The sequence below is a fragment of the Dioscorea cayenensis genome, chromosome 19 (genome assembly GCF_009730915.1).
Source record: "Dioscorea cayenensis subsp. rotundata cultivar TDr96_F1 chromosome 19, TDr96_F1_v2_PseudoChromosome.rev07_lg8_w22 25.fasta, whole genome shotgun sequence".
NCBI lineage: Eukaryota > Viridiplantae > Streptophyta > Magnoliopsida > Dioscoreales > Dioscoreaceae > Dioscorea > Dioscorea cayenensis.
The window spans coordinates 8,119,263-8,134,027 of NC_052489.1; the positions used below are offsets into that span (position 1 = coordinate 8,119,263).

Genomic DNA, 14,765 nt, shown 5'->3' on the forward strand with positions numbered 1-14,765 from the left:
AATAATGCGGGATCATGATCATCGGGCAAAAAAATCAGCCGCACGCACTACGTAACTAAATCGCTCAAACCAAGCACGTGGAGCTTGCTCGAGACCATAGAGAGCTCGACGGAGGCGACAAACATAGCCTTTAGATGTCTCAATGCTGGGGTGGGTGCATGTATACCTCCTCGTGAAATCACCGTGAAGAAAAAGCATTCTTCACATCCATCCGAGAGATAGTCCAAGAGCGAACAAAGCAGACCCACAAAGAATCGAGTCGCGAGCAATGAGTCGGATGAGCCACAGGAGCAAAAGTCTCATCATAATCACGACCATGTGCTTGTTGAAAACCACGAGCCACGAGGCGAGCCTTATAGCGCTCCATCGAACCATCGGACTTTTGTCTCGACCTTGTACACCCACTTGCATGTAATTGGAGTGGCGTGAATAGTAGAGGAACAAGATCCCAAGCGCCCGCTCTTTTTCCGAGATGAAAAGCTCCTCGACATAGCCAATCGCCACTCATGGATACCGGGCCGCCTCGATAAGTGTTGGGCTCATATACCGCATCAAAGAATAGGGAAAACCATATCCGCCGGTGCGAAAATAGTACTACGATCACGAAGGTCATATCGAGACGCTGAGGCGGTAAAAGACCATCGACGTGCATCGACTGGTACTCGCCGAGTATCGAAGGAATAGGAATAGGGAGTCGAGGATCTCGGGGAACTTTAGGGCCCTCGACGATAAGTGAAAAGGAAAGGTGTCAGGAGCTGAGGATGACGGTATAGCGGAAGATGGATCTGAAGGTGGAACAAGAGATGAAGAAGGAACAACAGGAGACTCTATAGTAGGAACTAAGTCCAAAGGAGAAAAGTCAAGAAACGAAATAGACACTCGGGAAAAGAGAGGAAAAGGGAGGTCAAGTAGCTAAAGAGTAGAAATAAGGACTGACCTCGCTCAAAAAGTGACATCACGAGATATGCGAATCGCGACGAAGCGTAAGGGTCATGCAAGCAACGATAACCCTTATATTCAAGACTATACCCAAGAAAGACACACTCAATCGATTGAGTCGTTAACTTAGTACGCTCACGAGGTGCAAGTAAGACATACAGCACACAACCAAAGACGCGAAGATGATTATAACGAGGAGGAGAGCCAAACAAGATTTCTCCAGGACATTTACCCTGAAGAGAAAATGATGGTTGCATGTTAATGAGATAAACTGCGTAGGAAACCGCCTCGACCCGAAATGAGCGGGAACAATAGACTGAAATTAGGGAGAGTCCGAGCGAGCCTCAATCATGTGACGATGTTTACGTTCAGCAATCACATTCTGCTGATGAGCACCAGGACAAGAAAGTTGAGGAAGAGTACCCTCAGATGAGAGAAATTGACGAAAAATAGTAGACAAATACTCTCCCCCAGAATCAGAACGAAAAATACGAATGGCAGTAGAAAACTGAGTGTGTACCATGCTAGCAAATGACTGATAGATGGATAACAATTGAGATCGATGTTTCATGAAGTAGACCCAGGTATATTTAGAGTAATCATCAATGAAAATGACATAATACTTGTGACCACCTTTGGAAGTAAAAGGCGCAGGACCCTAAACATCAGAATGAACTAAATCAAAAAGACGACTAGACTTAGAGATGCTTGCAGAATATGGCAGATGTACTTGCTTGCCAAGCTTACAACCCGAACAATGAAAACCAACATCAATAGACACAGGACCCAGGACACCTTGATGAACTAAGGAGGACAAACGTGAGCCACATAGATGACCTAGGCGATGATGCCACTGTGGAAAGGTAGCGTAGCGAAAAGCAGATCCCTGAACATGGATCGTAGAAGCAGGATTTGTGGATAGCGTAGGCATGGTAGAAGGAAGAGGAAGAGAAAGACGATCTAGAACGTAGAGTCCGCGAGAACCACTACGGCTGACGGCCGCACTAATCACGCCTTTGGTCCGACGGTCCTGCACATAGCAAGAAGAATCATCAAACCCAACAAAACAGTGAAGGTCGGTAAGTTGACTCAATGACATAAGATTCATGAGACACTGAGGAACGAGGGACACATCGAGAACGACAGAATCGAGAAGTAGAAAGAATCCCTTAATGTGAAACAGAACAAGAAGTTCCATCAGCGGTCTGAATATACGTACCATCAGGAGCAGGATGAAAGCTGAGAATCATCGGAGGTCATGTGAAAAGAAGCCCCTGAGTCTAAAACCCAAGAGGAAGTAGTAGTACCTGAGGCTGACATTGAGGCAACGGATCCAGATGTACGGACGGGAGGATCAGAAGAAGCCCCAGGAGCAACTCCGGACGAGATCCGGAGGAGCACCGATCCGAAACTTAGCAAGTCGCTCAGATGCAACTTGAGGCAGATCTTGAAAGCACGACGACTGCTCTTCTTGCAATGGGCGCAGTGATAGAGTCAACGTAAGGACCCTTAATCACCGCAGCCGATGAGAAGCTACCAAAAGCAGGATGCGAGGTCACCTGAGTAGTAGCAATAGACGCAAGACGTGTCTCCTCAGCAATCAAGGCGGCAAGTGCTTCAGCAAAAGTCGGAAGAGGATTACGTCCAAGAAGCTAAACGCGTACGGGCTCAAACTCGGAGCGGAGGCGCATCACAAACTAAAACATGAGGTTTTGTTGCTCATGTTTTTCTTTTGCAGCACAATTCTTGCAACCAGAGCATCCCTTTGGCACCATAGCATCCAATTGACCAGATACACGAGTGAATACCGTGTAGAATTCCTCCACTGATAGATCCTGTTGTTGAAGACTATGCAGGTTTTGTAGTAGGGAGAACCGGAGTGCCTCACTGGTGTGTAGATAACATTGTTGAAGATAGTCCCAAATTTCTTTTGCTGATAAATGATCAATAAAGCTTATCCTGATGGAAACATTAGTACTCATGCACAAGATAGCCATGACACGATCATCGGCAACCCGCCAAGCCTCGACACCACCGCAGCTAGCCGTCGCCTCATCGGGAGGATCGTCAAGTAGATGAGAGGCTGACCAATCGATCGCAAGAGCATGCGCATCGAAAATGCCCACTCACGATAATTTTGATCGCTAAGTCTCAATGTCGATGCGAGGAAGAGCACCATCGCCAATAATCGGGTCGCAGGACTCGAATCGGATCGACATTTTTAAACATCGCAGCACCGCTATCGCTTTTTATGTTACTCGTGAAATGTATCAGTATGTCTTGCATCGCGGCACATCATCGCTGGCTGGCATCGATGCTCGGTATCGCGTATATCATCGCATACATCGCCATCGCGTGTTTCGCATCGCGCACATCATCGCGCGCAACACCGTACGTCGTGCTCAAGAAGGAGAAGAGGACCGACTGCAACTCGAGGGAGGAGAAGACCGCGGCGACTGAGAAAGAAGGTCGGGCTCTCGAGGGAGGCCGACAACTTTAGGGATGGGAAATTACCGACGACTTGACGGAGGCCGGGGGAGACGACCGGGAGAAGATGACGAGCGATGATCGGGTGAGAAAGAGAAAGGTCGGCGTCTCGAGGGAGGCCAACAACTCGACGGAGGCCGGCGGAGACTGACCGGAGAAGATGACGATGATGACCGGTGAGAAAGAGAAAGGTCGGCTGCCTCGAGGGAGGCCAACAAGTCGACGGAGGAGGCCAGGGAGATGACTCGGGAGAAGATGATCGATGACGACTCGCCAAGATGACCGGAGTTAAAATTTCTAAACCCTCTCTAATACCATGTTAGAATAAGGCTATATGGAATATAGAGAGAATGAAGAGAGGAAGAATGAGATGAAGAGAGGAAGAATGATATGAAGAGTGATATTCATGTAGTGATGTATACAAGTATATATAGACACAAGAAGTAAAAGGCTAAAATGGGCTATATAGTAATGGGCTCTTTAACAAGGATCACATCCAACTAATATAAGCTCTGTAACTTGGACCCTTGAAGTTCAAAATTTAAGCAGACTACCAAGTAATTGAAGATACTACTATGTAAAAATATAAAATTTATCTAGGATAAAAAGAAAATTATTGAGATCATTACAAAGTAGATAAGATGCCTGTCATGGGAGCTCACAGGTCAAAACAATGACAGACTACCAAGTTGTGAGTGCCATTAACTCAAAAACCCTTACGAGTCAACAAAATTCAATATACCTGGGTTCAATTTGATCATTTCAATAGCTTAAACCACGAAAGGGTTAAATGGCACACTGACCTTAGAAATTTAATTTGTCATAACATGCAAATTGTATTTTTCTTTTCTTTCTTTTCTTTACTTGTATTCAACTTCTATAAATGCTAGTCCACATTTATAAGGTACCATGTATTTTTTTACAAATTATGATCTTATTTCTATTTTCAATAGTAAAATAATAATATTATAAACTTTATATTACTTTCTCAAATCTTAACGAATTATTTGATATTATCAAATATAAACAGGACACCTTGGCAAGCCTAAATTCGATGATTTGCTCATCTGATCATGTACTAAGGGCATTTTTAGGGTGCATCAGAACCTGTGCACTTCCAGAAAGGTCAGTCAGCTTACAGTCTATCACACTAGCAAGAAATGAACTCCACCGGATACCTATCCACTTTAAGAGAGAGAAAGCGTCCAAGTATTGTACATGAACTATGGTTCAAACTGTACAAATTTTCAATTACAGGGGCTACTAGTAGTACTCTAATTCTCCTAGCAGAGCAAATCAAGAAAGAAGAAAAACCACAAATTTTCCAGCAAATACAATAAAACTAGTTCTGTTTACCTTAGCATGAAGACCAATATCCTGGATAGATCTGCCAGATGAACATGATTTGATTTGATTTTCTACAGTGGGGCTCTTACACCAAGCTGATAAGATATCTTTAAGATTAAGTACGTTAGCAGCTTCCAAGTTGTCAGTAGTTGTCAAAGCTTGGATGCCTTCTTTGGAAGCTTCACTGGTTTGCTTCATATCTTGACATAAAAACTTTTTTACAAAGAACATTTCCTGTGCCATGATCTCTAAAACAGTCGCTTGACATTGGTACCTGCACATCAAATACTGAGGCAGTAAGATCTGGATTTTTAACATCCATGGTTCCTTGAGTAATCATGAATGATTTGAAAATCATTGTGATAAAGCTCAAGTGATCAGATAAATATTTATACCTGTATGCTGCTAATTGAATCTCATCACCTTTCAAATTTTCAGATGAAGTAGACATAATTTCCTTTGCTGCAATTGATAATGACAAGTTTCCCCAAAACTCTTCAGAGCTTCTAATCTTCTCCAAGATCTTGATATACTGACCTCCCCTTTCCCATAAAGCCTTCAATAGTTTGAGCACAGCCAACAGAAAACAAGGAGAACTGATAAATCAACAATAGACACATCATGTTTCATTCGTTTGATGATATTCACCACATTATAATCTAGAACAAGCTGGTAAATTGGGCCAAGAATACTTTTAGACTCAATTCATTGAAAGTAACAAACATTTAGAATGAACATCCTTAACAGACCTGAAAATGCCGAACACTAATTCATAGCACACAGATCAACCAACTTATTATTAAAACCATTATACTTACTGTGCAACAAATTCCTCAAAAAAGAAATGAAAAACAAAAAGAGCAACCATTTGAAATGGTTTCAGCACTTGAAATGACCAAGACAAAAACTGGAATGAATATAATGTTAAAGAAATGATAATTTGCACACAAATGAATATCATAAAAAATTATTAAATGCATTCGTTCAAGATTACCTTTTAAAAAAAATATCAGATATTTTCACATATTTCATAACTGGTTCAAGTGCCGTTTTAGATCTTATAGACTGAGAAACAGCTGCACGCTTTTCTTTTGTATCGCCATAAGCATTTGAAGTCATCTCCGTGTCCTCGTCCAGAAGCAAAATTGAAACAAGGAAAGCAGGCTGCAAGAAATGAGTGTCAGCACCAACAATTTAATAATTTGTTGAAAGATATTATTATAAACTTCCAAAATAGAGCCTTTACTCCAAACTTGGTACACGTCCATAGTCAAAAACACAGTAGCTAAACTCATAACTGCAATTGAATTCCTAGAATCAGTTTAGTTACATAAGCCTTACTTAAAAGTTTCCATGAAATGATATGCTGGCCCATGTAATAACAACTACATCCTAGAGGCACAATTGATCTTATGTAAACCATTTCAAGTTCAGATGATCCTGTTGCCCCTAATCTTCATTCAGCAAACTGATAACAGTTTTACATGTCTTCACAATCATCAACAACCGAAGAGAATAAAACACATTATAAAGCACCCATTGCATGATCTACAATAGTCAGCCAATGACATGAAAAAAAAAAAATCATTTCACAAGCTCACATAAAAACAATCCAATAAACATTAGCTTTGATCACAATTCTCCAGGATTTGATTGTTGGTAAGGATTTAAGATAACAACTTGGACTAGCAACATGCAATTAAATTAGCTTATATGCATGTCAATCCATAATATAGCACGGCTGTGATGCTGAGGAATAATTAGTGAACTTGACAGAGGAACAGAATGTAAAACTTTCATCAGATTGATGACCGGTAGAAAGAAAAGGTCAGAAGACAGACCTGATATCTAGCAGCATAAACAAGCAGATCAATTATACCAATCAACAAATCTTCATTTCTGTTCATTTCCTCATCTATAATGTTACAGAGTGTTACACGTACATGATAAATCTGCAAAAGCAAACAAATAACAGTTAGAGGTGCATGTCATCTAAATGTCAGAGTACATCCAACAAAAACATTGAGAGACAAGTCCAGGGATGTGAGAAGGTCAAACCTGCAAGGAATCAGCAGGAAAGATAACATTTTCTGATCCACATGGTTGAATCTTTGATGCAATAAAGCATAACATGGAGAGTACCCTTGCAGCAGCTAGTTGAATTGCCTAAAATTAGAAATTATTCAAAGCATAAAAAAATAGTGACTTCCAAATCATACCTAACCATATTTACGTCAATGATGTTAACTTTAGAATGGATGCAATGTTACATAATTCAAATGTGAGACTGTTTGAAGATAGGCAAGTAAAATCATGTAGGTGATCCTCAACATTATGTATCATCAATTTAGAGTGAAACAAAAGTTCTATCCACATCTGTTTAGTTTCATCACTAAATCTTTAGATTAGGAATTTCTGGAAATAGATTCCCACATATAGCCAAGATGACCATAATTTGATAATTGACTGTCCATTAAAAATATCCAGATGAGACAAGGAATCATAGGCCAAGACTAATTCCAATTATTTGCAGAGGCACTAAAATACATTATTTTGTTAAAATTGTGGCATAGTTATCAAAAGCACGCCTTAGGCCCAAGGCTCTCTAGGCTTCAAGCGCGTGGAATTAAAAAGTCACCCTAAGGCATGCGCCTTGTCTCAAGAGGCGATTTGAGGGGTAAATTGCAGCCCTTTTTTTCAGTTTTAAGACCCAGATGGATATGAGCCATTAGATGATCATCAAGTTAAATCTTAACACTTCAAAACAAATTGGCTTTTTAATATTTTTAGATTTTTAAGAGCTGGACAAATATGAGCCATTAGATGCTCATCAAATTAAATGTTAACTATTAAAAACAAAAAGGTTTTATTTTTTATTTTTTATTTTTTAGTTTTTAAGACCTGGATAACTAGAGGCCATAAGATGATCGTCAAATTAAATTGTAATCCTTAAAACATAAGCATCTTTTTATTTTTTTCAGTTTTTAAAAGCTAGATAAACACGAACCATTAGATGGTCACTAAATTAACTCACAACCCCTAAAAATAAAAGGATTCTTTAGGTTAGAAACATCAATCTCTTCCTAGCGTAATAGAATTTCTTAGTAGTAGTAAAGCGGTAGTGTGATGATTTTTTTACTACGTTGATAATTGTTTTATCTCGCTCTATATATGTTTTATTCAAGTTTGTATTTTAAACTTACAATTTTTTTCATTATTTTAATTTTTTTGCACGTTGCTTTAGAAAAGCACACGCCTGAGCCTTGCGACTAGGTCATTATTTTAATTTTTTTTGCACATTGCTTTAGAAAAGCGCACGCCTGAGCCGTGCGACTAGGTGATTTGACACCCTAGCGCCTTAATGTGCCTTTCACTTTTAATAACTATGATTTGTGGCAATGCTTGATCTTAATTTAAATTCATAGCAGAACATTTGAGCCATTGTGCCTCTCATCTTTTATGTAATTCGTTTGAATGAAACAAGAAAACATTATTTCAAGATATTAAACGACCATTCTCCACAAGTTCCAAACTGTTACTTCAGATAAAAAATATTTTTTTTATGGTACAAGACTTTGTAAAGATCACAAGTGATTTTCGCACTTGGAAAATAGCAAAGAGGAAAATGATTTCAGGCCAAGTATATGAATTTATTTCATTTCTGGAGAAAAGAAACAAAAATTAACTGGAAAATAAATTATCCTTGATATTATTATACAAGAACCTTTTATTTTCAAAAAAATAATGGCGTAAACAAGCAGGTCACAAAACTCTTTTCTCTCCAAAAAGGTTCCAGTGGCAATTGCTAGCCAAATTTCATGACTTCACCACCAAAATTAACTAATGGCCTTAAGCATCTATTAAAGCAGGATGTAGCTCAATAAGGTGCTTATTAAATTATCAATAAATTCAAATAAGTTGGCTATCGAATTGCCAGGATGTTGACATAAACTGACAGCTTTATGTATACAATAGACTATGTAATATACTTCCATTCATGTCTTAACATAATAATAAACTTTCTTTTACAGCTTTCTTTGGCTCTCAAAGGACACAAGCCGTTGTCCTTGGATACAGAAGCTTCAATTTTTATACGTACTAAGAAGCATTCTTTTGTTTTGTACCACTTACATGTAGTTAATGGCCTTCATTATTCTCATATCTATGTAGAAACAAAATGGAATCAATGACTATATATTTATATACACTCGCATTTTCCATGAAAATTATTGACAGAAAAAGCATGACATTCTAATGTTATTCGCACCTACAGTTATATTAACTAAGTCACTACTTATTATGATCTACTTTTGTCAAGCAATTGTGTTAAATGATCCTTTGTTGATACCCTTAAATGGGTTATTCGTCCAGGCATTTTCATAATCAATATAGTTGATAAAGAGACTAATTTGAGAATAGTTAAAGACCTACAGATAGCAAAAAGCAAGCTAAGCATGGAGTTGGCCTTACAGAATTATGACAGGAGGATATCAATAATAACATTCCTGTTACAAGTGGAAATGGCTTAGCAGCAGATGAAAAAAGCATCCGGACAAAGGCTGGTGCACTTGAAATATTTTCCTGAAAGAAACCAGGTTAAGTCACATAATACCAATATTGACTGATATTTCTCATGGATAGGACATTCAGTACAGCTTTAAACAGAGATAACAATCAAGATAAAACAACCTCCCCTTCATAATGCAGTTGTAAACACCATTGTCACAGAAGAATATTACAAAATTTGGTACATTTTTCATGAATCTTTTTACCGGCAAATAAGGCACTGATTAATTTATCAGCTGATTCCTCTTCACTGTTCAAAAACTGTCTAGCACATTACATCCTCCAGTTTATTCTTATCATGATAATCACAAAAAGAGCTATGTAAGATTTTCATGTTTATTTTACTCTTATCTCATATTCAACAGTGTCAAAGCCTAACCTTCAATTTAATCATTGTTTCCTGTTATAGCTTAAATCTCTTTATTCATGTTGGTAATTGTGGTTACAACAGCAAAACATGTAATAGGTATAAAACCATAATAACCTCCTTTTTACAATTTGATTGGTTAGATTAAAATAACCACAATATAGCAGTCATCACGTCAAACCTAATAGGACAAGTTTTTCTCCCAAATAGTAATTCAAACTCTAAAAATTCTTATTCAAACCACAACCCAACACCAGATTTAGATTTTGGTTTGTATGACGAATTTGCTATCATGATTATGGATTTTGTTAAGGCTTGCGAAAAGTTTTCACATTCAGAAATGTTTGTGCAAATGCTAAAATACATAAAACATCTGGGGCAATTCATTATTATGAATCAAGGTTTGTGTCAATGACGATGGTGTTTGAGTATATGCTTAAAAGAAATGAAATCATGGATCGTAAATGGTATGTTGAGAGTAATGGAAGCTCAAGGAACAATGCTTTGATGATAGTATTATAATTATATCGACGGTTTGAAGTTTTAATAGTAAATAGTTTATACCAATTGTTTAAGATTACTGAAACACGTACCCCAATAAACTAAAATTTTTCTATACATTGGCATAATTTTCTGGATTTTTCCTAATTCAGAATTATTTCATTTGCTGAACTATTCCCATACACTGAATACGTGACCACTGTCAAAACACCAATTAATTATCAAGAAATCATTTAGATTTTGTTCAGGTAGACACATTATGAAGAAAATAAAAGTAAAACAAAACATCAAGCAGTTGTCTTCTATTTGGTTTGGTGAAGATGAAAGACAATTCATCAATAAATTATGTTTCCGGCGCGTTCCATGATTTTGTTACTTGTATTTTACCTCAATCGATTCAATTCTAACCTTGGACTTACAACAACAACAAGACAATTTTTTATATCCATATAGACTGACTTAACCAATGTAAGACTATTAGTACTCTAGTACACCAAGTTATATCTGCTAACTATTTTAAACTAGCCGTGTTAAAGCAAACCATTTAAACTATGCTCTCAATACCATATTAGATGTACACCAAACATAAATATTATCCAGGCCCGATTAATCCCAAAATTTTAAGATAATAAGCTGAGAAATCCAAACTAATATATTTCTTAGAATTGCATTATAGTTTAGATTGGTTAATGGGCCATATTAAGCCCACACCACAAACTCTAATATTTCTCTATATATACCCTTACACTCTTTTTCTAACCTGAATATACAAACTATTTTTCCTATCTTCGCATGGTACCAAAACACTGGGTTAAACCCTAGCCGCCACTCGAAACCCTAACCGTCATTATCGCCACTCCAAACCCTAGCCTTCAACCCACCGCTGCCACCTCTACCGCTAGCCATCGCTCATCTCTTGCCGATCCTGTTGTTCTACAGGGCACCTGGTGATGTTCCTCAGCCCTCACCAGTGATGCCCTTGTCTTGTTATTAAAGGATTTCTCTCTTCGTCGTCATGTCGTCAGTCCGCCTTTCTAGCTTCTCGTGGGCGTGGTAAAGGCTCCTCTTATGGTAGTCGAGGAGCTGGTCGTGGTGATTCTCGGGGTAGGTTTGTGTGCACCTTCTGTCGACGGACGGGCCACACTGAGAATCATTGTTAGGATAAGCATGGTTGCCCGATAGTGGCCAATGCTAGTACAGAGATGGCCGATCGGTCACCCACTTCCAGTGCTGAACAGTTAGTCACTCTCCCAGGCTGACTTTCCTCGGTTCCAGCAGCTACAGGTCATAGCTTCTCACGCCACTATCTTTTCTCCCGTTTCCTCAGGTAATGCCTTTCTTGCTTTGAGGGGCAGTTCCTAGATTGCCGACTTCGGGACCTCCTCTCACAATACGGGTACAAAATCATTTTTTCAAAATCTTTCTCCATCTGTTTTTTGTTCTGCAACAATTGCCGATGGGCGATCGTGCTTAGTGTTCGAAGAGGGAGTTGTGCAAGCTTCCTCCAAGCTTAGACTAATTAATGTTCTTTTCGTACCTAAATCTCCTGTTAACTTGCTATCCATTTATGTGACACCAAACATTTGAATTTTAGTGTGACTTTTTACTTTTTCACTGTATTTTTCAGGATCTACAGGCGAGGAAGAGGATTGGTTTGGGGCGTAATCAGGATGACGCCGTGTATACGTTGGTGCGCGATGATATTCCTCGTGGTTTGGCAGGTTCCGTTTTTGACTCTGAGTCATCACTCATATGGCACTGTAGATTAAGGCATCCTTCTCTTAGTCGTCTTCAACAGACTTTGCTTTGGATTCGGGTCAAGTCTTTTCAATGTGTCATGTCAGTTGGGTAATCATCATCGTGCTACCTTTAAATGTTCTACTCTGGTGTCTAGCCGGTCATTATTTAATCTAGTTCATTGCGATGTTTGAGGACCTTCTAAGGTCGCGTCTATTTCAGGTCATCATTAATATGTTGTGTTTGTTGATGATTTTTCCCGAGTGTCATAGGTATATTTGTTAAAAGACCGTCGAACTATTACAGATGTCCTTAAAACATTCATTTTGGAAGTACAAATCAGTTTTCCACTATTCTCAAATGTCTTTGCACCGATAATGCTATTGAGTTTGTATCTTCTGCAGTAAATTCTTTGTCTTTTGGGACTATTCATCAAACCACATGTCCACACCTCTTAACAGAATGGGGTTGCTGAAATAAAGTATCATCAAATCTTGGATGTGCACACTCTCTTGGTAGAGTGTAATATTCCTATGTATTTGTGGTCAAATTCTATCTTAACTACAGTATATCTTACTAATCATACGTCTTCTGCACCCCTCGGGGAAGAGGTCTCTCTACGTTGTCTTCTACCTGATACTAAGTTGTTTCGCTTGTCTGCTAAAGTTTTCGGTTGTGTAGGTTTTGTTCAGGATTTAACTCCCGGTTTGAATACTAAGTTGCGCCCTCGTGTGCTTAAATGTGTCTTTATTGGATATTCCCGCAACCAACATGATATTGTTTACATCACCCGAGTAGTTAAAAATACTGTGTCTGTGGATGTCACATTTTTTTTAGTCTCAATCATTTTTTTCTTACTTGATTTCTCACGATATGTTGACTACTTCATCTGATATTGCTCTCCACATCCTTGTTTCGGTAACTCCACCTGTGCCTATGCCTAGTGTGACGCCTCCTCCAGTGGATACAGATGATGGCCATTTTGAACAGGTTTATCATCGTCACCAACGTGTACCACCGCCAGATCCGTCCCCTCCGGTCATCTCCCTGGACCATGCAAATCCATCTTTTGATCTTCCTATTGCCCTTCGCAAAGTTATTCGTTCTTATACCAAACATCCAATCTCAATTTTTGTTTCTTATGATAATCCTTACCCGTCCTTCCGCACCTTTGCTTTTTCCTTGCCTGCTAAGTCAATCCCCAAGAACTACCAGGATGCGCGTCTACTTCCATAATGGCAGACGGCAATGGATGAGAAAATGGAAGCCTTTAAGATCTCGTGGTATATGGGAGCTCATTCCCTGCCCTGTTGACGCTAGCGTCGTCACTTACCAATGGATCTTTATCAAACACAAAGCCGATGGTACAGTTTATCGCTACAAAGCCCGGTTGGTGCCCTGTGGTTCTACTCAAACTTATGGAGTCGATTATGCTAAGACTTTTCACTGGTTGCTCGTCTGACTTCCATTCGCATGCTACTGTCGATAGCTATGAATCGATCATGGGCACTCTATCAACTTGATGTTGGAATGCCTTTCTCTATGGAGACTTAGTTGAGACAGTGTTGATAAAGCAACCTCCGGAGTATATTGCTCAAGGGGAGAATTTAGTTTGCCAGCTCAAGAAACAGAGTCCTCGTGCATGGTTTGAAAAGTTTAGTGTAAGTGCAATTGCAAATGGTTTTTGCAGGTACAATGTGGATCACTCTGTATTCTATAAGAACACTTCATCTGGATGTGTTGTACTTGCGGTATATGTCGATGACATATTGCTGACGGGTAGCGATCGTCAGGGCATTCATAGAACTAAAGTGCATTTAATGAAGTACTGCTTTCGACGAGGCATCTGACGACCCAGATAGTTCCTTGGTATTGAGTTTACATATGCCAAAGGAAAGATGACGCTCTCACAACGAAAGTATGTGTTGGACTTATTTGAGAAGATTGGTTTATTGGGTTGTAAACAAGAGTACACCTTCTAGGAGAAACCTTTCCATCTCTAAAAGATCCGCGTCAATACAGACGTCTGATTGACAAGCTCATTTATTTAACATTTACTCGTCCTAATATATCTTACACAATTGGACTCCTAAGTCAATTTATGCATGAGCCATGAAAAGTTCACTGGCAGGGTGTTTAAGGGTTCTTGCATATGTTAAAGAAGCTCCCTGCAAAAGTCTTCTCTACAAAAATCATGGGCACTTGGACGTTGCAGCCTATTCTGACTCGGATTATGCTGGCGATAGAAGAGACAGAAAGTCTACGTCGGGCTTCTATACGTATGTCGATGGAAACTTGGTTATTTAGCAAAGCAAGAAACAGAATGTGGTTTTGAAATCGAGTGCCAAAGCAGAGTATGGATCGATGGCACAGACAGCTTGTGAGATGACTTGGGTGCAGTCTTTTCTAACTGAGTTGAGATTCCCTATCACGATACCTATGCAGATGTTGTGTGATAAGCAGGCCGCCATCTTCATTGCAAATAATCCAACATTCCATGAGCGTACCAAGCATGTGAAGATTGATTGTCATTATGTTCATGATATAGTACTGAAGGGAGTCATCTCTACGCCATTCACCCAGTCGTTTAAGCAACTGGCGGATATCTTCACCAAGGGTTTAAATGTTAAAGTCTTTAGTAATCTATGTAACAAACTGAGCATGCTCAATATATATGCTACAGCTTAAGGGGGAGTGTTAAAGTTATGTTATAGTTTAGATTGGTTGATGGGCCATATTAGACCCACACCACAAAACCCTAATATTTCCCTATATATACCCTAGTACTCTTTTCCTAACCTGAATATACAAACTATTTTTT

At 39.1% G+C, this 14,765-nt stretch overlaps 1 protein-coding gene across 1 annotated transcript in view; it reads right to left on the reverse strand.

Moving 5' to 3' along the window:
* Nucleotides 1-14,765, reverse strand: part of LOC120284024 — a 56,016-nt gene that overhangs the window by 7,255 nt on the left and 33,996 nt on the right. Inside the window, exons 16-21 of the mRNA XM_039290849.1 lie at nucleotides 9,244-9,354; nucleotides 6,832-6,939; nucleotides 6,615-6,725; nucleotides 5,768-5,937; nucleotides 5,169-5,369; nucleotides 4,783-5,047 (exon numbers count right to left, since the gene is read on the reverse strand). Coding sequence (XP_039146783.1) covers nucleotides 4,783-5,047; nucleotides 5,169-5,369; nucleotides 5,768-5,937; nucleotides 6,615-6,725; nucleotides 6,832-6,939; nucleotides 9,244-9,354 — 966 coding nt within the window. The remainder of the gene's footprint in view (nucleotides 1-4,782; nucleotides 5,048-5,168; nucleotides 5,370-5,767; nucleotides 5,938-6,614; nucleotides 6,726-6,831; nucleotides 6,940-9,243; nucleotides 9,355-14,765) is intronic.